Source organism: Capra hircus, chromosome 5 (assembly GCF_001704415.2).
Source record: "Capra hircus breed San Clemente chromosome 5, ASM170441v1, whole genome shotgun sequence".
NCBI lineage: Eukaryota > Metazoa > Chordata > Mammalia > Artiodactyla > Bovidae > Capra > Capra hircus.
Genome location: NC_030812.1, coordinates 93,026,323 through 93,052,043, shown reverse-complemented (window position 1 = coordinate 93,052,043; position 25,721 = coordinate 93,026,323). Strand labels below are relative to the sequence as shown.

Genomic DNA, 25,721 nt, shown 5'->3' with positions numbered 1-25,721 from the left:
CAGCTTCTACTGATTCCATCAAGGATAATAGCAGGCCAATAACTAGCCTCAAAAAGCTACACAAATAGTACACATAGGTAATGTTTTCTGCTAGTCTGGCTATGCTTACCAGAAATTTAGAGGCCAAAAATCTGTTTCCTAGCTTATCTGGAGTTAAATGTGCCTCTGATCAGCAGGAAAAAAAAAAAAAAAAAAACAGAAGGAAATGGATAAAAACTTCATTCCGAGAAGGATGATCACCATACGTTATCTCCTCCTCCAAAGGCAAAATACCACCTTTCATTAAATGACCCTCAAAAAGACAGGCGAGATAAAAAGGAAGAGGGCAGAGGAGAGAAATCAGTTTATTTAGCAGCCAAAAAATGTTGAAAATACCCTATATAACAATTTTTCTAAGGAAATCAAAAACGTCACCACTGGTGAAAAGGCTTGAAATATCCACTAGACAGGCAGAAAAAATATCTGTGATCAGCCTGCATGTCTTTCAGTTACAGATCTTTGGCACGGCATCATTTGAAAATGAAAGCAAAGTTTAGTATTGAGTTCTTCCCATGAGGCTAAAAATGTTTCATTAATCCAGAGATTCCCTTGTCTGCCAGCAAAGACCCACTGCAAGTTCCAGGAAAACTCCCACAACTGTTCAGGCCATTAGCGCTTCCCTGCTCTGAATTTCTACTGTGTTTCATAATGAAGTGAAAGTGTTTGTCAGTCAATCGCATCCAACTCTTTGCGACCCCATGGACTGTAGCCTACCAGCCTCCTCTGTCCATGAGTTTCTCCAGGCAAGGATATGGGAGTGGGTAGCGTTCTCTTCTCCAGGGGGTCTTCCTGGCCCAGGGATTGAACTCAGGTCTCCTGAATTGCAGGCAGACTCTTTACAGAGCTTATCTCTGAGTGTGATATTTTTCTAGATGGATTTTATTTGCCTACCTCTTTTTCATGCCACATAATAAAACCCTAAGTTGGGGTTATACTCTTTGCTTATTTATTATTTCTATTGTACATTCAACAAATATTTATTGAATCACTTTCTAGTGATAGGCACTTTATTCTTAGAGTATCCAAACTGACCAGAGCTGCTGAGAATGTCAGAATTGCTCACAAATATGATTCTTTTGAAGAGATTCATGTTAATATTCATTTAGGAAAATATACAGTACTAGAAATTTTGCTGTTTCTTTACCAATAAAATAACCTGTTTGGAGCTTCAGATATTCTGTTCTGCAGTAATGAGTTATTCAGGTGTACTATGTATATACCTTTGATTTTATAAGAATACTGTATTTATGTAGTTTTGAAGGCTTTCCTCAGAGATTAAAATTAAGGTAGAAATTTGCATTAGTCTCCCAAAAGGCTTCTGAGGGAGCATTGCTATTATCTTCATTTTTAGGTGGAAAAAAAAATACTTAGACACAGAAAGTTTAGCCACTTAGTGTGAGAAAGAGAGTCAGACTCCAGCAATCTTTAGTAGTAGAGTCCATTTCCATGGAGTCTGCAGTGACCTATTACCTTGGGTTGATTATCAGGTCCATCCTATTATAAAGCCATTAAATGAGTGAATTTGTTTTGCCTCCATCCACCTTCTCTCTCTGCCTCCACCACCTCAGATCTTCGTAAAAGTAATAACACTTCACATTTGATAGCTTTCTAATACATTACAATCTCATTTGATCCCAGCAACAGTCTTGTAAAGTAGGCTAGTCATATGGCATCTTGGTAAGTTAACACAAAGCCCTGACCCAGGAGATAGGAATCCTAGATTGTCTCTCTTACTCAGCCGTTAAAAAGAATACATTTGAATCAGTTCTGATGAGATGGATGAAACTGGAGCCGATTATACAGAGTGAAGTAAACCAGAAAGAAAAACACCAATACAGTATACTAACACATATATATGGAATTTAGAAAGATGGCAATGATGACCCTGTATGCAAGACAGCAAAAAAGACACAGATGTGTATAGCGGACTTTTGGACTCAGAGGGAGAGGGAGAGGGTGGGATGATTTGGGAGAATGGCATTGAAACATGTATACTATCATGTAAGAATCGAATTGCCAGTCTATGTCCGATGCAGGATACAGCATGCTTGGGGCTGGTGCACGGGGATGACCCAGAGAGATATTATGGGGAGGGAGGTGGGAGGGGGGTTCATATTTGGGAACGCATGTACACCCGTGGTGGATTCATGTCAATGTATGGCAAAACCAATACAGTATTGTAAAGTAAAATAAAGTAAAAAAATTTAAAAATAAATAAAAAATACTCACTCTGTGACACTAGGCAGGTCATTCACATCTCTGGGCCCTAGTTTCCCCATCAATAACCCACATTGGAACTCTAAAGTCCTTTCCAATCCTAACATTCTATGATTTGTCCATTGACCGATGCAGTGACTGAGATTCAGAGAAGTCATTTGCCCAACGTTGTATCACTAATAATGAGCAAAACTGAGTTTGGGGCCAACTTTCCTGTTTCCAGATTCATCCTTCTCACAGTTTCATAGTGCTCCAGGAAGTTTCACACAGGGGATAAGAGCATGGATTTTGAAACCAGACTTCTTGTGTGTGAATCCCAGCTCTGCTTATTCTATCCCTGCCTCAGTTTCCTCATCTGACACTGAAACCAATCCAGTACTTATCTCATAAGTTTAGTTAAGAAAATTAAAGAATTAAATATGTAAACATAAATAAGCTTAAAAGAGCCTGGCAAACAGTGAGTCCTACATCTCTTTGCCATTGTAATTATTATCATTTATATTATTTTTATTTTCTTTGCCTCATTTCCCATGAGCTTGAGAGTGCCCTCCCCAGCAGAGTCACTTATTCCTGCCCTTTTCCTGGGCTCCAGGAATACAGCTTCTTATTGAGAGAACTGAGAAATGTATCCTAAGCAAATAAAAGAAGTTGCACGTTTGCATTTTAACAGGGACTTTCAGGAGATAATAATCACCTTACCGTTTCTTGGGTCTTCACTATGTGTCAGGCACTGTGCTAATAACCACTTTGGAAATTTAAGAGAACAAAGCTAATGGCGGGCACTTTTAGGGAGAAAGTTTATAATGAGGATCCCACCGTGTCCTCAAATTATCACCCAGGTTTCCACCAGCTTCTATAATTGAGCCTGTCTGTTGCCTATTTCTTCTCTAAGGGAGTCACACTCTGCCTCTTTGATCCTGCTGTCACCAAATTTAAAATTTTCTTCGCAGGATTGCAGTGGAGGCTAATTTGAATCTCAACATAATTATTTCTAGAGCCCAAAGATCCTAACAGCAGAGGAATCACAAGCGCTCATGAAACCACCCTGCCACACACACTCTTTGTTAAAAGAGAGCTAAATTCTGTCTGGTGGAGAAGTTACCAGAATAATCTCAGAGGCATGCAATAAATGAAGTGGAGCTTCCGTCTCTCAGTAGAACTGGTTTCATTGCTGCCACCAGGCTGTTGCTTAGGTCGATGGGGAGGTCACCCAGTGGAGACCGTAGCTAAGCAGAGGATGTGAAGACTTGCCAGTCTGGCTGCCAGGCTGACTTGGAATGTCTTTGTAAGGGCAAAAGGAAAACAGCATGATTTTTAAAACTTTAGTCTATCTCAACCCGCTAAGCCTGAAACCTCCCCTGTGCTCTGATTTGACATCCAGGTCCTTCAGGGGAATGGATTGAAGAACTCACAGAGAAACCCCAGCACGTGAGTGTCCACGTTCTAAGCTCAACCACTGCCTTGATGTCCTGGACGTCTCCCCAAGAGAACTACAACGGCACCATAGTGTCTGTGGTGTCACTCACCTGCCAGAAACAAAAGGAGAGCCAGAGGCTGGAAAAGCAGTACTGCACTCAGGTAAAGGAGAGGAAGGGCCATCGGGCTCACTCACCTCCTGCAGCCCAGCCTCGCAGGAGATGCCAGGGTGCCACCATGGCAAGCAGCTGTGCCAAGGTCTCTCTGGTGCATATGGATACAGGAGCCAGGAAGTCAGTGCACAGGGTCTGCAATCGCAGTCACCTTCCTTTCCTCTCTTAGAACTACCGTCTTCCTTTTACTTCCATTCCTCATTCAAGAACATATCCTGAGCACCTGTGATGTGCTGGGTACTAGAGGAGATGGTGGGAATCTAGACAATTTGTATACATCCTGCTCTTGCTGAGTTTACAGTCTAGAGAGAACAATAGTAAGAACACATGCTATTACTGCAGAGTATAAGACCTAGGCTAAAAGTAAGTGATGGTGTGGCTCTATGAATTCACAGAAAGAAGGGCATGAATAAATATGGATTGGGGCAAAAGGATTTGAAAACTGATCAGAAGAACTTTACCTTCTAGGGGAGGAGACAGGAAGCAGAAGGTTTAGGGGAGATTTGGTTTACTTGGTGCAGATTTTTTACTTTTTCCATTTTTCCTCGTTGTCTTAACTATAAAGGTAATACATGCTCACTGAAAAAAAAAACAATTAAAAAATTTCAGGTATGTAAAGTGAAAAACAATCCCCTCACTAATATAAATGAAGACTTTTAAAGGATAAATAGCAGTTAGCTGAGTGAAAGGGGTAAGTGGGGCAGGTGGAGAAACCTGGGAATCTGTAGTTCTGGGCGTGGCTACCAGAATGAACTGCCATGCCCAGTCATCAGTTCTGAATGAAACCACCAACCTGGGCATCTAAGCAGACTTTGCTCTCAAATGCCCTGAATACATCCACTGGAAGCCTGCAGCTCAGTCCTATTTCCCTAAACCTGGTTTTACTTTTTTTTTTTTTTTTCATAAGATCAAAGAAACTGATTCTTAGTGTTTTACAAACACAATACTTTTTAAATTGGAGTGTAACTGCTTCAATGTTGTGTTAGTTAATGCTGTACAATGAACTGAATCAGCTATATGTATACATATATCTCTTCCCTCTTAAAGCTCCCTCCACCACCTCCCCCCCATCCCACCCCTCTGGGTCATCACAGAGCATCCAGCTGAGATCCCTGTGCTATACAGCTGCTTCCCACTAGTTGTCGGTTTAGCATATGGCAGTGTATATAGCAGCAGCAGCAGCAGCAGCAGCGTATACATGTCAGTGCTGTTCTCTCAGTTCCTCCCACTCTCCCCATCCCATGTCCACACATCCATCCCCTACTTCTGCTTCTCTATTCCTGACCTGCAAACAGGCTCATCTGTACCATCTCCCTAAATTCCATATGTATGCATTAACATACATTCTTTCAAACACAACCCTTTCTTGCTTAAAGGCAAAAATAGTTTAATTATTAATTTATGTGGAGTACGCTGGAAAGATAATAGGCACTCAAAACAGGTATTTGCTGTGTGGAAGCTATTTGGAGTGTTTCCATTTATTCCATGAAAATCAGGCATTTAGTGTAATTCAAAGGGTGAGGAATTTTAAATTAAGAGGATGAATTCAGGAATCATGGCCTTTGGAGCTCTCACAAACCCTAGAGAGCTGAGATAAACCCAGCATGAAGATGAGGCTACCCTCTTGCCTTGGATTAAAGAGTAAACACGCTAAACAGATTAACTAGTCATCACAGCTCACTGTGCAGCTTATTAGCTTCCTTCCCTGAGTGCACCCAGCACGACTGACTCTTCACATTGATAGGAAATGTGTTGTGCTCCAGAACATGACTAGAACTTGACTGCTCTCAGGTATGATTTTTCTTCTTCCCTCCAATGTATAAGTTACATGTCTTATACACAGAAGTGTTAGTGTTAGTCGCTCAGTTCATTTCAGTTTAGTCGCTCAGTCGTGTCCAACTCTTTGCGACCCCATGGACTGCAGCATGCCAGGCCTCCCTGTCCATCACCAACTCCCAGAGTTCACCCAAACTCATGTCCATTGAGTTGGTGATGCCATCCATCCATCTCATGTCTGTTGTCCCCTTCTCCTCTTGCTCTCAATCTTTCCCAGCATCAGGGTCTTTTCCAGTGAGTCAGCTCTTCCCATCAAGTGGCCAAAGTGTTGGAGTTTCAGCTACATCAGTTCTTCCAATGAACACCCAGGACTGATCTCCTTTAGGATAGACTGGTTGGATCTCTTTGCAGTCCATGGGACTCTCAAGAGTCTTCTCCAACACAATAGTTCAAAAACATCAATTCTGCAGCACTTCTCCTTCTTTATAGTCTAACTCTCACATCCATACATGACCTCTGGAAAAACCGTAGCCTTGACTAGATGGACCTTTGTTGACACAGTAATGTCTCTGCTTTTGAATATGCTGTCTAGGTTGCTCATAACTTTCCTTCTAAAGAGTAACCGTCTTTTAATTTCATGGCTTCAATCACCATCTGCAGTGATTTTGGAGTCCAAAAAAATAAATTCTGCCACTGTTTCCACTGTTTCCCCATCTATTTGCCATGAAGTGATGGGACCAGATGCCATGATCTTTGTTTTCTAAATCTTGAGCTTTAAGCCAACTTTTTCATTCTTCTCTTTTACTTCCTTCAAGAGGCTCTCTAGTTCTTCTTCACTTTCTGCCATAAGGGTGGTGTCATCCGCATATCTGAGGTTATTGATATTTCTCCGGGCAATCTTAATTCCAGCTTGTGCTTCTTCCAGCCCAGCGTTTCTCATGATGTACTCTGCATGTAAGTTAAATATACAGGGTGACAATATACAGCCTTGATGTACTCCTTTTCCTATTTGGAACCAGTCTGTTGTTCCATGTCCAGTTCTAACTGTTGCTTCCTGACCTGCCTCCAGATTTCTCAGGAGGCAGGTCAGGTGGTCTGGTATTCCTATCTCTTTCAGAATTTTCCACAATTTATTGTGATCTACACAGTCAAAGGCTTTGGCATAGTCAATAAAGCAGAAATATGTTTTTTTCTGGAACTCTCTTGCTTTTTTGATGATCCAGCGGATGTTGGCAATTTGATCTCTGGTTCCTCTGCCTTTTCTAAAACCATCTTGACCATCTGGAAGTTCATGGTTCATGTATTGCTGAAGCCTGGCTTAGAGAATTTTGAGCATTACTTTGCTAGCGTGTGAGATAAGTGCAATTGTGTAGTAGTTTGAGCATTCTTTGGCATTGCCTTTCTTTGGGATTGGAATGAAAACTGACCTTTTCCAGTCCTGTGGCCACTGCTGAGTTTTCCAAATTTGCTGGCATATTGAGTGCAGCACTTTCACAGCATCATCTTTCAGGATTTGAAATAGCTCAACTGGAATTCTATCACCTCCACTAGCTTTGTTCGTAGTGACACTTTCTAAGGCCCACTTGACTTCACATTCCAGGATGTCTGGCTCTAGGTGAGTGATCACACCATCGTGATTATCTGGGTCGTGAAGATCTTTTTTGTACAGTTCTTCTGTGTATTCTTGCCACCTCTTTTTAATATCTTATGCTTCTGTTAGGTCCAGACCATTTCTGTCCTTTATGGAGCCCATCTTTGCATGAAATGTTCCCTTGGTATCTCTAATTTTCTCGAAGAGATCTCTAGTCTTTCCCATTCTATTGTTTTCCTCTATTTCTTTGCACTGATCACTGAAGAAGGCTTTCTTATCTCTCCTTGCTATTCTTTGGAACTCTGCATTCAAATGGTTATATCTTTCCTTTTCTCCTTTGCTTTTGGCTTCTCTTCTTTTCACAGCTATTCGTAAGGCCTCCTCAGACAGCCATTTTGCTTTTTTGCATTTCTTTTTCATGGGGATGGTCTTGTTCCCTGTTTCTTGTACTATGTCACGAACCTCTCTCCATAGTTCATCAGGCACCTGTCTATCTGATCTAGTTCCTTCAATCTATTTCTCATTTCTCTCTCAGTTGTGTGCAACTCTTTGTGACCCCATGGACTCTAGCCCACCAGGATCCTCTGGTCATGGGATTTCCCAAGCAAGAATACTGGAGTGGGTTGCCATTTCCTCCTCCATATACATAGAAGCCAAAGGCTAAAAGTGTAAAGAGATATTGTAAATTATATATGAACCAGAAAAGTCTGGTCTAAGTGCTTGCTGACAGTGGCTTCTTTGAAATGCAAACGTGAAACTGTTGAAGATTGTAAGCAAGGAGGGAAAGTAGAGGGCAGAAACTAGACCACTGTTCTGGGTGTTATCTCTGTTACCACAAGAGGATTGTGTTAGTATTACGTCATTACGTCACCGTCATCACACACACACGTATATTTTCAAAGAAAGAAACATCAGTTCAAAAATCTCAAAAATTGGCCTAGAGAGAAATCCAAAATATGCTCTCACCAACCTTGGTCTAGCTTAGGTTCTTTCTTATAGCAACCATTATCGAGAGGGAAAGAAATTATAACATTTCTTCAGTTCTCTTTTCAGTGGTACGGTGATTATGTTAAATTGAAAATTCAAAATGCAGCTCAAAAATGAGAGTGATTCTAAAGCCAAACACAGATGAATAATTAACCACAATGTTTTATTCTCTCATACTTTCATTCTCCCTACTGTTTCTCTACCATCATCTAATCACCTGTACCACAGGATCACTGCTTTATCGATTATCATCACCCATGAGATTCGGTGCTAGTTCCCCTGCTCCTCCCCACAGTTTCTTTGATTTGTTTTCTAGGAGGTTCTGTGTGAGATGCTAGAAATAAGAACAATTTGATTTGAGCCTTGATTTTATGGAGCTTAAAGTCTAGCCTTTCATGTAGGTATGTTAAAGTAAAGTGAAGTGAAAGTCACTCAGTCATGTCTGACTCTGCAACCCCCACAGACTGTAGCCCACAAGGTTCATCTGTCAAAGGAATTCTGCAGGCAAGAATACCGGAGTGGGTAGCCATTCCCTTCTCCATGGGACCTTCCTGACTCAGGAATCAAATCCAAGTCTCTTGTGTTGCAGGCAGATTCTTTACCATCTGAGCCACCAGGGAAGCCTCTCGGTACCTCTCAATTTGAATTTGTCCGCATGTACTTCATGTCTGGTTGCTGTTTTGTGTGAGTTCATATGTGAATATTCATGAGAAAGAGAGTTTTGTAATATATTCCTGCTAACAAATATTGTCGGAGAAGGCAATGGCACCCCACTCCAGTACTCTTGCCTGGAAAATCCCATGGACGGAGGAGACTGGTGGGCTGCAGTCCATGGGGTCGCTAAGAGTCAGACATGACTGAGCGACTTCTCTTTCACTTTTCACTTTCATGCATTGGAGAAGGAAATGGCAACCCACTCCAGTGTTCTTGCCTGGAGAATCCCAGGGACGGGGCAGCCTGGTGGGCTGCCATCTATGGGGTGGCACAGAGTCGGACACGACTGAAGCGACTTAGCAGCAGCAGCAGCAGCAGCAACAAACATTGTAGTTCTATTCACTAATAAGCCTATGTCAATATAGTGAGCATAATAAAGCCAGTGCTCAATGTCATAAAAAGGACTCTCCAAAGACTCACACACAATTATGAATTTCAGAATAAAGAAGCATCATGTAATATATGGATGTATATTTATTATCTTTCAAAGGCCAGATCCATTCTTTTTTTCAATTTTTAAAATTTTTATCCTCACACATGGCGTGTGGGATCTTAGTTCTCCACCTAGGGCTCAAACCTGTGTTCCAGCAGTGGAAGCGTGGAGTCTTAACCACTGGACCACCAGGAAAGTCCCAATGTACATGTGTTTTTACATGTGGTCTGCTTGGTCCATACATGTTTGGTCACAATTTACAGAAGTGTGTAATAACTAAATGACTAAATTGAAAAGAAAAACCAATCAGTCAGTCTGTTAGCTTTACAAATAAGGAAATGATAGAGCTAAGAGGCTGAATATTGAAGGGACCTACCTGCAGTCACACAACTGATTAGTAGCAGAGCTGAGACCCCATCTCAAGTGATTTGACTTCCAGGAGAGAACTTTTTCTTGTGCATTACAGATGATACACTAGGGGAAAGTCATCCTCACCGTTCATCCTGATGGAGTCAAGAGTGTTGACTAAAAGCAACTCTAGATTCTAGACTCAAACAGAATTGAGTTTCAGACCTGATTTTAGCAGCTACCAGCTCTGAGTTCCATTCCTTCTAAGTCTTACCATCTGAATCTGTAATAGAAGGAGAACCATATCCTACCTCATAGAGCTGTAATAAAAATAAGAGGACTTGATGCTTAACGCAATGTTTGGAACATAGCAATAGAAAGGTGTGCTAGAAATTAACTTTTATTATAATGCAGACCTAACTGAATACTTTTTGTGTCAAGGGAAGAAGACGAAGAGGTTCTAGAGATTCTCCATAGAAACTGAGTAACTATAATAAGTGTACAGAAAGATGCCATGGAAAGAGGATTCCATAATATACACATAAGACCATTTCTGGGGAATTCCCTTGTGGTCCAGTGGTTAGAATTCCAAGCTTCCACCGCCAGGGCCCAGGTTCAATCCGTGGTTCAGGAACTAAAATCCCAGAAGTCATGTGGTTCAGCCAAAGAAAGAGAGAAGACCATTTCAGATTTAAAAGAACTCTCATCTAGTTTAACCTCCTTGCTTATATTTCCTATGCTCTATGGTGTATCTTCAAGGAGATCCAAGCAGTCCATTCTGAAGGAGATCAGCCCTGAGATTTCGTTGGAGGGAATGATGCTAAAGCTGAAACTCCAGTACTTTGGCCACCTCATGCGAAGAGTTGACTCATTGGAAAAGACTCTGATGCTGGGAGGGACTGGGGGCAGGAGGAGAAGGGGACGACAGAGGATGAGATGGCTGGATGGCATCACCGACTCGATGGACATAAGTCTGAGTGAACTCCGGGAGATGGTGATGGACAGAGAGGCCTGGCGTGCTCTGATTCATGGGGTTGCAAAGAGTCGGACACGACTGAGTGACTGAACTGAATTGATGGTGTATCTTTCCTCCATTTCTTTAGCTGAGAAAGGATAGGGCCAGGGCCTAGATGAAAATGCATTGGGCTGGACTGAATTCTCTGGAATGGAGACAAAGCCAGTCAGAAAGGAGAAAGAGGAAATACTGGAATGCAAACATAGGGTGAAAATTGAGGGAGAAGTGTGGAGTAATCCTTTAGAGAATGAAACGTGCTATTTAGTAAGTAGGGTAATACTACTTGGGGCTCTCCATGTGGCCCTAGTGGTAAAGAACCCACCTGCCCATGAAGGAGAGGTAAGCGATGCAGGCTCAATCCATTTGTTGGGAAGATCCCCTGGAGAAAGAAATGACAACCCATTAAACTAATCTTGCCTGGAAAATCTGATGGACAGAGGAGCCAGGCAGGCTATGGTCATAGGGTTGCAAAAGAGTCAGATATGACTGAAGCGACTTAACACTAGTATAGGAACATTTCTCCTCCCCACCACTAATCCACCCCTAAGCAGGTCCAGGATAAAGAAAAAGGTATGAATGAATAGAAGTGATGTAGGTGTCTTAGTAAAAGTAGGGGGAAATTAGTATTTATATTAATAATTTGTGACTAAAGTCAAGTGCAAAATCATTTGCCCTCTTCTCATTGTTTTTAGTAGTGTGATATATATACACATTATTGGTTCTTATTTTTTTTAAGGCAGTGTAATTTTCCTGGGATGAATTTATTAGGATAGCATATATAAGTGGTTATAATTCCAGGAAGTCATTTGAATAATTAGAATCAACCAGTGCCTAAAATATTATCAAACCAAAGAAACTTTACCATCACCCTGAAACAATCTACACTTTGTGTGTTATTCTAGATACGCTAAATGAAAGCACAGTTAGATTGGCAGGTATGTTCACATGCTTACAGTTCAGTTCAGTTCAGTTCAGTTGCTCAGTCGTGTCCGACTCTGCGAGCCCATGAATTGCAACACGCCAAGCCTCCCTGTCCATCACCAACTCCCGGAGTTCACTCAGACTCATGTCCATCGAGTCAGTGATGCCATCCAGCCATCTCATCCTCTGTCGTCCCCTTCTCCTCCTGCCCCCAATCCCTCCCAGCATCAGAGTCTTTTCCAATGAGTCAACTCTTCACATGAGGTGGCCAAAGTACTGGAGTTTCAGCTTTAGCATCATTCCTTCCAAAGAAATCTCAGGGCTGATCTCCTTCAGAATGGACTGCTTGGATCTCCTTGTAGTCCAAGGGACTCTCAAGAGTCTTCTCCAACATCACAGTTCAAAAGTATCAATTCTTTGACGCTCAGCTTTCTTCACAGTCCAACTCTCACATCCATACATAACCACTGGGAAAACCATAGCCTTGACTAGATGGACCTTTGTTGGCAAAGTAATGTCTCTGCTTTTGAATATGCTATCCAGGTTGGTCATAACTTTTCTTCCAAGTGTAATCGTCTTTTAATTTCATGGCTTCAATCACCATCTGCAGTGATTTTGGAGCCCCCAAAAATAAAGTCTGACACCATTTCCACTACTTCCCCATCTATTTCCCATGAAGTCATGGGACCAGATGCCATGATCTTCGTTTTCTGAATGGTGAGCTGTAAGCCAACTTTTTCACTCTCCACTTCCACTTTCATCAAGAGGCTTTTTAGTTCCTCTTCACTTTCTGCCATAAGGGTGGTGTCATCTGCATATCTGAGGTTATTGATATTTCTCCTGGCAATCTTAATTCCAGCTTGTGCTTCTTCCAGCCCAGCGTTTCTCATGATGTACTCTGCATGTAAGTTAAATATACAGGGTGACAATATACCGCCTTGACGTACTCCTTTTCCTATTTGGAACCAGTCTGTTGTTCCATGTCCAGTTCTAACTGTTGCTTCCTAACCTGCATACACGTTTATCAAGAGGCAGGTCAGGTGGTCTGGTGTTCCTATCTCTTTCAGAATTTTCCACAGTGTATTGTGATCCACACAGTCAGAGGCTTTGGCATAGTCAATAAAGCAGAAATATATATTTTTCTGGAACTCTCTTGCTTTTTTGATGATCCAGCGGATGTTGCCAATTTGATCTCTTGTTCCTCTGCCTTTTCTAAAACCAGCTTGACCATCTGGAAGTTCACAGTTCATGTATTGCTGAAGCCTGGCTTGGAGAATTTTGAGCATTAATTTACTAGCGTGTGAGATGAGTGCAATTGTGTGGTAGTTTGAGCATTCTTTGGCATTGCCTTTCTTTGGGATTGGAATGAAAACTGACCTTTTCCAGTCCTGTGGCCACTGCTGAGTTTTCCAAATTTGCTAGCATATTGAGTGCAGCACTTTCACAGCATCATCTTCAGGATTTGAAATAGCTCAACTGGAATTCCATCACCTCCACTAGCTTTGTTCATAGTGATGCTTTCTAAGGCCCGCTTGACTTCATATTCAGGATTTCTGGCTCTAGGTGAGTGATCACACCATCATGATTATCTGGGTCATGAAGATCTATTTGTACACTTTTTCTGTGTATTCTTGCCACCTCTTCTTAATATCTTCCACTTCTGTTAGGTCCAGTCCATTTCTGTCCTTTATGGAGCCCATCTTTGCATGAAATGTTCCCTTGGTATCTCTAATTTTCTTGAAGAGATCTCTAGTCTTTCCCATTCTGTTGTTTTCCTCTATTTCTTTGCATTGATCACTGAAGAAGGCTTTCTTATCTCTCCTTGCTATTCTTTGGAACTCTGCATTCAGATGCTTGTATCTTTCCTTTTCTCCGTTGCTTTTGGCTTCTCTTCTTTTCACAGCTATTTGTAAGGCCTCCCCAGACAGCCATTTTGCTTTTTTGCATTTCTTTTCCATGGGGATGGTCTTGATCCCTGTCTCCTGTACAATGTCACGAACCTCGTTCCATAGTTCATCAGGCACTCTATCAGATCTAGGCCCTTAAATCTATTTCTCACTTCCACTGTATAATCATAAGGGATTTGATTTAGGTCATACCTGAATGGTCTAGCGATTTTCCCTACTTTCTTCAATCTGAGTCTGAATTTGGTAATAAGGAGTTCATGATCTGAGCCACAGTCAGCTCCTGGTCTTGTTTTTTCTTGACTGTATAGAGCTTCTCCATCTTTGGCTGCAAAGAATATCATCAATCTGATTTCTGTGTTGACCATCTGGTGATGTCCATGTGTAGAGTCTTCTCTGATTGTTTTTGGAAGAGGGTGTTTGCTATGCCCAGTGCATTTTCTTGGCAAAACTCTATTAGTCTTTGCCCTGCTTCATTCCGTATTCCAAGGCCAAATTTGCCTGTTACTCCAGGTGTTTCTTGACTTCCTACTTTTGCATTCCAGTCCCCAATAATGAAAAGGACATCTTTTTTGGGTGTTAGTTCTAAAATGTCTTGTAGGTCTTCATAGAACCGTTCAACTTCAGCTTCTTCAGTGTTACTGGCTGGGGCATAGACTTGGATTACTGTGATATTGAATGGTTTGGCTTGGAAACAAACAGAGATCATTCTGTCGTTTTTGAGATTGCATCCAAGTACTGCATTTCAGACTCTTTTGCTGACCATGATGGCTACTCCATTTCTTCTGAGGGATTCCTGCCCAGAGTAGTAGATATAATGGTCATCTGAGTTAAATTGGCCCATTCCAGCCCATTTTAGTTCGCTGATTCCTAGAATGTCGATGGTCACTCTTGCCATCTCCTGTTTGACCACTTCCAATTTGCCTTGATTCATGGACCTGACATTCCAGGTTCCTATGCAATATTGCTCTTTACAGCATCGGACCTTGCTTCTATCACCAGTCACATCCACAACTGGGTATTGTTTTTGCTTTGGCTCCATCCCTTCATTCTTTCTGGAGTTATTTCTCTACTGATCTCGAGTAGCATATTGGGCACCTACTGACCTGGGGAGTTCCTCTTTCAGTATCCTCTCATTTTGCCTTTTCATACTGTTCATGGGGTTCTCAAGGCAAGAATACTGAAGTGGTTTGCCATTCCCTTCTCCAGTGGACCACATTCTGTCAGACCTCTTCACCATGCCCACCTGTCTTGGGTTGCCCCACGTAGCATGGCTTAGTTTCATTGAGTTAGACAAGGCTGTGGTCCTAGTGTGATAGATTGGCTAGTTTTCTGTGATTATGGTTTCAGTGTGTTTGCCCTCTGATGCCCAATTGCAACACCTACTGTCTTACTTGGGTTTCTCTTACCTTGGGCGTGGGGGATCTCTTCACGGCTGTTCCAGCAAAGTGCAGCCACTGCTCCTTACCTTGGACAAGGGGTATCTCTTCACTGAAGCTCCTCTGGACCTTGAATGTGGAATAGCCCTTTTAGGCCCTCTGGTCCCTGCATAGCCACTGCTCCTTGGACATGGGGTAGCTCCTCCCGACCACCGCCCCTGACCTCGGACGTGGGGTAGCTCCTCTCACCCGCACTCTGTGCGCCGTCACAGCCCCCCATGCTCTGCACGCCATCACAGCGGCCCACGCATGTTTACAATGGTTGTTAAATTTAAAGGAAAGGTCTGGAACAATATTTATGGTATAACACCTGTATGGCTCAATACTTAATTGTTTATGGATATATGTATCAAAGAAGGTCTAGAAGACTGCCCGCCAAAATGTGGGAAGTGGTGAGAGGACACCAGACAGACTACAAATTGACCTCATTTGCTCTTGTATAGTGTGACCAGTTTTAACAATGAGGACTATTAGTTTTATCACTTAAAATGTGTTTTAAAGAAATAATACTGTGCTAGAATAAATCCCATTTGATCATGGTATATGATCCATTTTATGTATTGTTGAATTCAGTTTGCTAATATTTTGTTGAGAATTTTTGCATCTATAGTCATCAAAGATATTAGCCTGTAATTTTCTCTCTTGATTTTGGCATCAGGGTAATGGTAGTCTTGTACAATGAATTTGAGAATGTTCTATCTTCTTCAATTTTTGGAATAGTTTGAGAAAGATAGGTATTAACTTTTCTTTATATATTTGGCAGAATTTCCCTGTGAAACTGTCCAATCCTGGACTTTTGCTTGCTGGGAGATTTTATTTTATTACAAATTCAGTTTCACTACTAGTGATCAGTCTGTTCCGGTTATTCTTCTTAATTCAGTCTTGGCAGGTTGCCACAGTAGCCTTGTAAAGTGCTTGCTGCTGTGTCTTGGTGCTTGGCCCATATCATGGAGTGGAGGTCATAATGCTAGGCTTCCAGTCCCAATACTGATCCAAATATGTGAGCTTGGCTATTCTCTAGCTTTACCTTCTTGATCTACTAAATGAGAGATTTGGACTAGATAATCTCTGAGGTCGTTTCCATCACTATAATTAGATATTTTATGCTTCTAAGTGTTGAGAGACTAAAGACATTCCTGCACTGATCTTTGTATGTAATCAGCTGACACTACAATTTAGGATGTCAGACCATCCTTATTTTATTGCTGATTTGATTTTGGTTAGAGGCTGATGTGTCTCTAGTGTACATAATTACAATTGACATTGATGGGTATAGAGCAGTTCACAAGGCTTATTAAATCCAGCCATAGAATTTGAATGTTCTGGGTTCCCTTCAGCCTTCTCATAAACTATAAATCATCCTAATGTGGAAACTTGACCTTCCTCAGCATGAATAAAGGCTTCTGGATTTCAAAGGCATTTATGAGTTTGCAGTGTCCCTGAATACAATGTTATCCTCTGAGTCACACGCTGAAAACCCAGTTCTAAATAGATCTTATTGGGTGTTTGGTTTAAAGGTGAACTCAAGCAAATCTATTATTGAAAATCTCGTTCCTGGTGCCCAGTACCAGGTTGTGATGTACCTAAGAAAAGGCCCTTTGATCGGACCGCCTTCAGATCCTGTGACATTTGCTATTGGTAAGTTGCCAGCCACAAGAAAAATACCTTTATCAAGGTATTGTTTGGAGCGGTGCCATGTCTAACTTCGAGTCATTATCATCAGTTATGGGAGGTCCATACTTGTTCACCCAATATTTAACCTTCAGAGTAATTAATGACCACAATTGTATACCTGGAAGGCATCCTTAAGCATTCATTACTTAGGAAAAATAAAATCTCAGGCAAATATGGTTAGTTCTCAATGATTGTATCAAAATAGTGAAATACCTAGTCAGTCAGTAAGTAGGGATGTGAAGCCATTGTTCAGATATTAAACATTCCTTCTTGACTTTCTTTTTTCACTCCCCTCCCTTCTTCTTAGTTCCAACTGGAATAAAAGATTTGATGCTCTATCCCCTGGGTCCTACAGCAGTGGTTTTGAGCTGGACCAGACCTTACTTAGGAGTGTTCAGAAAATATGTGGTGGAAATGTTTTATTTCAACCCTACAACAATGACATCAGAATGGACAACCTACTATGAAATAGCAGCGACTGTCTCCTTAACTGCTTCAGTGGTAATTTTCCTTAACCAGCTGTCGCATTTTCCTGTGTCAACATGCATTCACATACTAACTGTGTCTGAAAAAATTATTATGTCTGTAAACTAGATCATTTGTAAACACATGCAGGTAACTTGCTACTTTCAAGTTTGGGATTGTTTTAGCTCTTAATTTTATTTTTGTAGTTTGAGAGAGAGAGAGAAAACTGTGTGAAACTGGCTTTTACTCTTAATTGAGTGTATTTGCTAATCCCCAGTTTAGTAGACCTGTCACATGCTTGCTTCCTTGGTGGCTCAGCTGGTAAAGAATCTGCCTGCAATGTGGGAGACCTGTGTTGGATCCCTGGGTGGGGAAGATCCCCTGGAGGAGGGCATGGCAACCCACTCCAGTACTCTTTACCTGGAGAATCCCCATGGACAGAGGAGCCTGGTGGGCTATAGTCCATGGGGTCACAAAGAGTCGGACATCACTGAGCAACTAAGCACGTCACATGCTTATTGTTTCTTTCTGGTCCTAAAACAGAAAACACGTTTTCCTTTAGTTATTCAGTAGTAAGTGGACACTTCTTAACTTGAGTGATGACTATTCTTGACATCAACAAATCAGTTAAATACCTGCAATGTCAGACCATTAGCAATGTTCTTCAAATGAGCAGGTAAATATTGCTCTTTTGGAGACTGGAATAATTTTAGAAGTACAGGTTATCTACAGGTCACACAGAAAGCAAACAACTGCCCACTACTCAGCTGCCAGCTCTCATGATTGCCACCCAGTGTGAATACAGGCTAACAGTCCGAGAGAATGTAGAATTGTGAAAGAGCACGTCTTAGAAATAGGAAGATGTGTCCATCCAGTGACTCACAAATAAGTACCAGTTCACTCGTGTAATTTAAAAAACTGCAAACGAAAACCCATTTTGAAACTATCTATATCTTCGAATAATTTTTTAAATTGTGTTAAATTTATGTGTATCATTTTATTTACATCTCACTTCATTCCAAAGAGAATATTTTAATGGAAAATTTGAGAAGTACAAAATCAACTGTAAACAGTAAGGTTCCTCTGTCTATGGGATTTCCCAGGCAGCAATACTGGAGTGGGTTGCCATTTCCTTCTCCAGAGGATCTTCCCAACCCAGGGATTGAAGCCGCGTTTCCTGCATTGACAGGCAGACTCTTTACCACTGAGCCACCAGGGAGGCCTCCCAAAGGCACAGAAAGGAAATTAAAAATTACTCATTTTTTCGTAGCCTAAGAGAAATATATAACTCTATTCCAAAAATGTGATTTTCCTTCTGGGCCTTTTTCTTCTTGCTTTTTTTAGAGGATAGCAAATCTGTTGCCAGCATGGTACTACAACTTTCGAGTTACCATGGTAACGTGGGGAGACCCGGAACTCAGCTGCTGTGACAGCTCCACTATAAGCTTCATAACAGGTGAGTGTGTGGGAAGTGGTCTCATGAGAGCACATGCCTATTTTGAGGGAGCTCTGAAGGGGCTCATCTCCAGAAAATGCCAGTCCTTCACCCAGGACCGATTGAACATCACTTTCATGGAAGATTCTGCTGCTGCTGCTAAGTCGCTTCAGTCGTGTCCAACTCTGTGCGACCCCATAGACGGCAGCCCCCCTGGCTCCTCTGTCCCTGGGATTCTCCAGGCAAGAACACTGGAGTGGGTTGCCATTTCCTTCTCCAATGCATGAAAGTGAAAAGTGAAAGGGAAGTCACTCAGTCGTATCCAACTTTGTGCGACCCCATAGACAGGCAGCCCACCAGGCTCCTCCGTCCATGGGATTTTCCAGGCAAGAGTACTGGAGTGGGGTGCCATTTCCTTCTCTGTTCATGGAAGATGATATACTTGATTCTGAAAGTTCATGATTTGTTTAAATGATAGCCTTTAAAAATTAAAATACAATTTTTACTCTGAGTTACTGTCCTTGATTTCTTTTTATCCTGAGTCACTGCCCTTGATTTATGCACCACTGTTTGGAATTGATTAGAATCGAGATGTAACAGGCAGAGCTTTCAGCTTCACACCGCACTGAATTGATTTTATCCATTTGATAATTGTATTTGCTAGAGTGCCTCCATTTCCTTATTAATTAAGCCATTTGTAAAGTCACAGGCTGACTGCAGTATGGTCCATAGCAGGAATTAAAACAGGCTTGCAGACTTGTAGACTTGGGTGTGAGTCACAACTTTGCTGCCTTCTACCTGTAAACTCCAGCAATTCTTCTAAGCCTCAGGTTTTTTCCGTTGTAAAATAAGGATAATAATAGTATCTATTATCTGTTACTATTATCTATTATTACGTCCCAATTAAATAAGCTATTTAGCAAAATACATGGCCTAGACTTAAAGTACTTATAATACTGTTAGTGACGGATCCTCAGGACTTTAAATTATGTATTAATAGTTCACTATCATATGGCAGAGATAGCGGAGGTAGCAATAAAGAAGAAATTCAACCAAGAACAGTAACCCTCGTTGTCTGAACTAGGACTGTTCAAGAACTTTTGATGGGACTGCAAAGCTGTCATTAGAGTTATACTGAGAAAAGAAAAATACTGTTTAGATGAAGAATCAGTTCAGTTCAGTTCATTTGCTCAGTCATGTCCGACTCTTTGCAACCCCATGAATTGCAGCACGCCAGGCCTCTCTGTCCATCACCAACTCCCAGAGTTCACCCAAACTCTTGTCCATTGAGTCGGTGATGCCATCCAGCCATCTCATCCTCTGTCGTCCCCTTCTCCTCCTGCCCCCAATCCCTCCCAGCACCAGAGTCTTTTCCAATGAGTCAGGTCTTTGCATGAGGTGGCCAAAGTACTGGAGCTTCAGCTTTAGCATCATTCCTTCCAAAGAAATCCCAGGGTTGATCTCCTTCAGAACGGACTGGTTGGATCTCCTTGCAGTCCAAGGGACTCTCAAGAGTCTTCTCCAACACCACAGTTCAAAAGCATCAATTCTTTGGCAGTCAGCTTTCTTCACAGTCCAACTCTCACATCCATACATGACCACTGGAAAAACCATAGCCTTGACTAGACAGACCCTTGTTGGCAAAGTAATGTCTCTGCTTTTGAATATGCTGTCTAGGTTGGTCATAACTTTCCTTCCAAGGAGTAAGCGTCTTTTCATTTCATGGCTGCAGTCACCATCGGCAATGATTTTGGAGCCCCAAAAAATAAGTCTGACACTGTTTCCACTGTTTCCCCATCTATTTCCCATGAAGTGATTGGACCAGATGCCATGATCTTAGTTTTCTGAATGTTGAGCTTTAAGCTAACTTTTTCACTCTCCTCTTTCACTTTCATCAAGAGGCTTTTTAGCTCCTCTTCACTTTCTGCCATAAGGGTGGAAACTTTGTCAAAATATTTCCCTCACTGGACAGCTAGTTTTATAGGCTTGAGATGTATCAATTAAAAAACAATGGAAAGATAGTGATCTTGTGGATTCTTAGACAGTTAGCTGACATAGTTCACTGCTTTTCTTTACTGGCCGATGTCTGGTACTTCCTTTGTTCCAGATGTTAACAGTAACATTATGGTAGAAAAGTGAAAGGCCACCCTAAAAACAGAAAATGCCAATTATTTGACAAGCCCTGTGTTAGGCTTTTTGACTGCATTAATAATCACCTATTTAATTATAATTAAACTTTACTGTGTCAGTAGTTCATACACTTAACTTGATTGAGGTAAGTGGTCTGAGAATTCTCTTTCCTTGTCAGAAGGAGCAGCTGTCTAGAAAAAGCCCAGACTTCACATCTGATCACTTATTGAGCAGATCTGACCTTGCTAATTTCCAGCTACAGATCTTTAAGCAAATTAACTTAAGGATCCTGAATTTCTATTTTCTCACAGGTAAGACTAAAAATATTGCCTAACAGGTAGCTAATTGGACAAAACTAACTGTCTTAGAACTCACTGCAGTGCCGGGAAACTACCTGGACAGAGGCTCTGTGGTGTCTCCCAGGGGCGACATCAGAAATGAAGTATTAATAGGACTTGGAGTTCTGGACACAAGTGCTTTAGGTGTGCCTTTCAAAGCTGGAACCACCTGGGAACAGGCGGACATCATGAGATAACTGTTTAGGTGGACAAAGCAAGTCTGCATACATAAACTTTGGTTAGTAAGCAAGCTACTTGCCTAAGTGAGCAGTCTGTTGTCTCCAATGAATTGATCTTTGGGAATTTCTGATTTTTTCCTGGGATCAACTATTAAGTCATGCTGACACTGGCAGTCCACAGTCTTACCTAAGCATATTGACACAGATGGCTTCAATTTCCATATCTATAAAACGGGTATAGGGACTTCGCTGGTGGTCCAGTGGCTAAGACTCCATTGCTCCCTCCCAATGCAGGGAATTCAGGTTGCATCCCTGGTCAGGGAACTAGATCCCACATGCCCCAGCTAAAGATCCCACGTGCTGCAACTGAGACCCAGGGCAGTCAAATAAATTAACAAATAATTTTAAATGGGCATGATAATACCTCACAGGGTAGTGTGAGAATTAAATCATGTAATCTAAATTGTTATTAAAACATATATGGTACCTGAGCTTTATTTTTAATCTATATCTAAAACTATTTGAAATTTTAGCCTTTTTAGGGGTGAGGGGAGCTTTCTTCCCTCATTTCAATTTTAAAGCAAATAAAGATCTGATACTTCACTTTCATAAGCTTTTTAATCATAATCCAAATTGACAAATTGTGTAGTATAAAAGGAAATAGGAATAAAATATTTTAATAAGGTCTGATTTGTTAGGCCCTCGAGTCTACCATCTATCAGGCAACTTGTCTGCAAGTCGAGTTCATAATTATACTAGTGTACCAAGTAATGTTTAATAAACAAATAGTGACATCTGGTGGTCTTTCAGCAACACACTGGATTTGAAAGCAACAACACGAAGGAGAATAATCTGAAGACTTAGCACTTGTGATGGGGAGACGTATATGTCTGGCTTTGTAATTTTATTTTTTTAACTCTTTATTTTGTATTGGGGTATAGCCAATTAACAATGTCGTGATAGATTCAAGTGAACAGCGAAGGAACTCGGCCATATTTGTACATATATCCATTCTCCACCCAAACTCCCCTCCTTTCCAAGCTGCCACATAAGCAGAGTTCCTTGTGCTATACAGCAGGTCCTTGTTGGTTATCTATTTTAAATATTGCAGTGTGTACATGTCCATCCTAAACTCCCTGTAATTTTGAATATGTTTCTCGTCTTCACTCAAATTAGAATATGAACTATACCCTTTGAAGAAGCATTAAGCACAGGTACTTGTAAATAATGAAGTATGTAGAAATATGTTAAGCCAGGGTTATTATGCTTAATTAGAATTTTCTGCATTATGAAATGGGTTTGTGCCACTTGTTATAGATATTGTTGACAATTTAAAATTTTCATTGTCAAACATATAGAAATGCTATTCATACACAGTATGAAACAGAAATGTATTTTTTACTCTGTTAAAATCTCTTCAGTAAATAATTATTTCTGAATACATAGATATGAATGTTCATTATCTGTATTAGGGCATGTTGAAAAAATGTCTTGTTTTCAATTACGATTTATTATTTTATTTGTTTACTTTTGGCTGTCGTGGGTCTCTGCTGCTGCACGTAGGCTTTCTTAGTTGCAGTGAGCGGGGCTACTCTTCATTGCAGTGTGTGGGCTTCTTATTGCAGTGGCCTCACTTGTGGATCATATGTTCAGGGGCATGGGCTCAGTAGTCATGGCATTTGGGCTTAGTTGCTCCCCAGAATGTGGGATCTTCCTGGACCGGGATCAAACTCATTTTTCCTGCATTGGCAGGTGGATTCTTTACCACTGAGCCACCAGGGAAGCCCCAAAATAAGTCTTTTTTAATGTGTAGAAATTCTCCTCTAACCATTAGTTGATTTGGGGCTGAATCCTGCAAAGAACACTTGCTTGGCTATCTTCAAGATCACGTGGAATTTAAATTCAACTGTGTATGTGTTTGTTGAAATCTTCAGAATTATCAGTTACTCTTAAAAACTATTAAAGTAGCTATCAGAACTTATGTATTACAAAGCTTGTGATGAACTCTCGTCCCCTACTGGAATTCTTAAAAATTTAAATGTGCAAGATTATACAATAAATTAATAAACTTGGTGTTAGAATTTAGCTTTGAAGCATGATTTTCAAAATCCTTTCCTTCCTTTCTTTAATACTTGCTTCAGCAACTTTATTTAGAGCCCTACCTTCCACAAAGCACACTGTCAATGCTATTGACTTGTAATCTTTTGGACATATTATTTACTTTTCTGTTCCTTTACTCATTGATCCTACTGTCTATCCTGTAAACTTCTTTGCTGCCACAATAAAAAAGATTTATTTTTACAGGACCCCAGAGTTCCCAGAGTTTTCAGTACTGCTTGGAAAATAAGTCTGCCAGTGCCTAGTAATATTAATTTATTGATGCAGCAACAAATTAACAGAACAATTGACCCAAACAAGTTAATGTTTTAGTAATCTTATAACTGAAATTTTTGTATACAAGCATGCTCTCCTCAGGCATAGTTGAATCTGGCTGTCTTGGGTCTGAGCCACGCAAGGCAACATCCCACAGAACAACTGTCCACTTCATACCATCCAACTTCGATACGTTACAGACATGTCCACGAGTCCCTAGGACAATCATGTGTGCTGTTGTGCATGTATGCTGAGCCACTTCAGTTGTGTTCTCACTCTTTGCAATGCTGTGGACTGTAGCCTACCTAGTTCCTTTGTCTATGGGATTCTCCATGCAAGAATACTGGAGTGGGCTGCTATGACCTCCTCCAGAAGACCTTCCTGCCCCAGGAATGAAACTCCCATCTCTTATGCCTCCTGCATTGCCAGGTGGGCTCTTTACCACTAGTGCCACTTGGGAAGTCCATCATGAGGTGTGAATTTTAATTCTTTAAACTCTGTATAGAGTTTGGTTTCCCTGGTGGCTCAGACGGCAAAGAACCTGCCTGTAATGTGGGAGACCTGGATTTGATCCCTCTGGGGATCCCTTTGGGAAGATCCCCTGGAGGAGGGCATGGCAACCCACTTCAGTATTATTGCCTGGAGAATCCCCATAGATGGAGGAGCCTGGCAGGCTGCAGTCCATAGAGTCACAAAGAGTTGGACACGACTGAGTAACTAAGCACAAGCTCTGTATGGGATTTCATGTTCTATTGATAAGTTCTTTAATTACCAGTAGTCTACTAAATTAAAGTGTGTTTCTTTCCTCTATTGTAGCCCCAGTTGCTCCAGAAATCACATCTGTGGAATATTTCAACAGTCTGTTGTACATCAGTTGGATCTACGGGGATGACACCACAGACCTCTCCCATTCTAGAATGCTCCACTGGATGGTTGTTGCAGAAGGAAAGAAGAAAATTAAAAAGAGTGTATGTTTCTTTGAGTCCCAGTATTGGGCACCTGACATTTATTTGCATATACTATTGAAAATCATGAAGCAAACATTTACTGAGACATTAAACAAGTGTTTGCACGCCGATTAGCACTGTTTTTGGTTCTGGAGATTGTGTGTGTGTGTGTGTGTGTGTGTGTGTGTGTGTGTGTGTGCGCATGTGCATGCTCAGTTGTGTCCAGTTCTTGCAACCCCAAAGACTGTGGCCCGCCAGGCTCCTCTGTCTGTGGAATTTTCCAGGCAAGAATACTGGAATGGGTTGCCATTTCCTCCTCTAGGGGATCTTAGAATCTGCTCTCTCTTGAGTGTCCTGTATTGGCAGGCAGGTTTTTGTTTGTTTGTTTGTTTGTTTGTTTTTTACCACTAGCACCACCTGAGCAGCCTCTCTGGAGACAGGATAGTGAACAAAACTGAAGTCCTTCTTTCACAGAGCTTACCTTTTAATTTTTAATAATTGTAATTGTTGTAATTGATTTCACCTCTATTTAAAGTTATGATTTGAGCTTTTTCTTCATAATACCAAACATTTTCAAGAAAATCACAGTATTTTCACTTTTTTCTCTATATGTCCCTAACACCCTCAATATTTGGAGACTTTGGAAGTATTGATTTCTCTCCTGGTTTATTAAGCTTTTTGACATTGTGTTAGTTAGGGTACCAACTAAACAATTGAAATAAAATTTTTTTTAAGATTGTGGTTTAAAAAATATCAACATCTATATTTTTCTCAAGGCGCCCAGGACTAAAAGGGTACCTCTGCCATGAGAGATTATTCAGGAGTCCAGATTTGTTCTATTTTGCTGCTCCGTCTGCCCCTGCGTATAGTCATCACCTGCATAGGTTAACTCCGTTCAGTTTACTGCCACATTCCAGCCCGCAGGAAGGGAAAAAGAGAGGATGTGGAGGCCCAGCACTTAAAAGGTGTGAACAAAACTCTAAGTTGACCATGGGACTTCCTCTTACAATCCATTGATTGGAATTGGGTCACATGGTCCCCACTTTCAATATTAGAAACTGGGAAATGTTGTCTTTAGTTAAGAGGCCAGGCGTCTGTGGATATGGGTAAATTTCTTCTGAGCTTCTCGGCTTGAGCTGAGCAATGTTCTTATTTTTGCAACCCAGCAATTGCTTTTTCTAAAATTTACTGTCAATGCAAGAGGGAC

At 41.2% G+C, this 25,721-nt stretch overlaps 1 protein-coding gene across 1 annotated transcript in view; it reads left to right on the top strand.

Annotated features, from left to right (window-relative positions):
* Positions 1-25,721, top strand: part of PTPRO (protein tyrosine phosphatase, receptor type O) — a 270,106-nt gene that overhangs the window by 162,134 nt on the left and 82,251 nt on the right. The window contains exons 7-11 of the mRNA XM_018048437.1: positions 3,638-3,834; positions 16,491-16,611; positions 16,955-17,148; positions 18,457-18,568; positions 24,384-24,535. Coding sequence (XP_017903926.1) covers positions 3,638-3,834; positions 16,491-16,611; positions 16,955-17,148; positions 18,457-18,568; positions 24,384-24,535 — 776 coding nt within the window. The remainder of the gene's footprint in view (positions 1-3,637; positions 3,835-16,490; positions 16,612-16,954; positions 17,149-18,456; positions 18,569-24,383; positions 24,536-25,721) is intronic.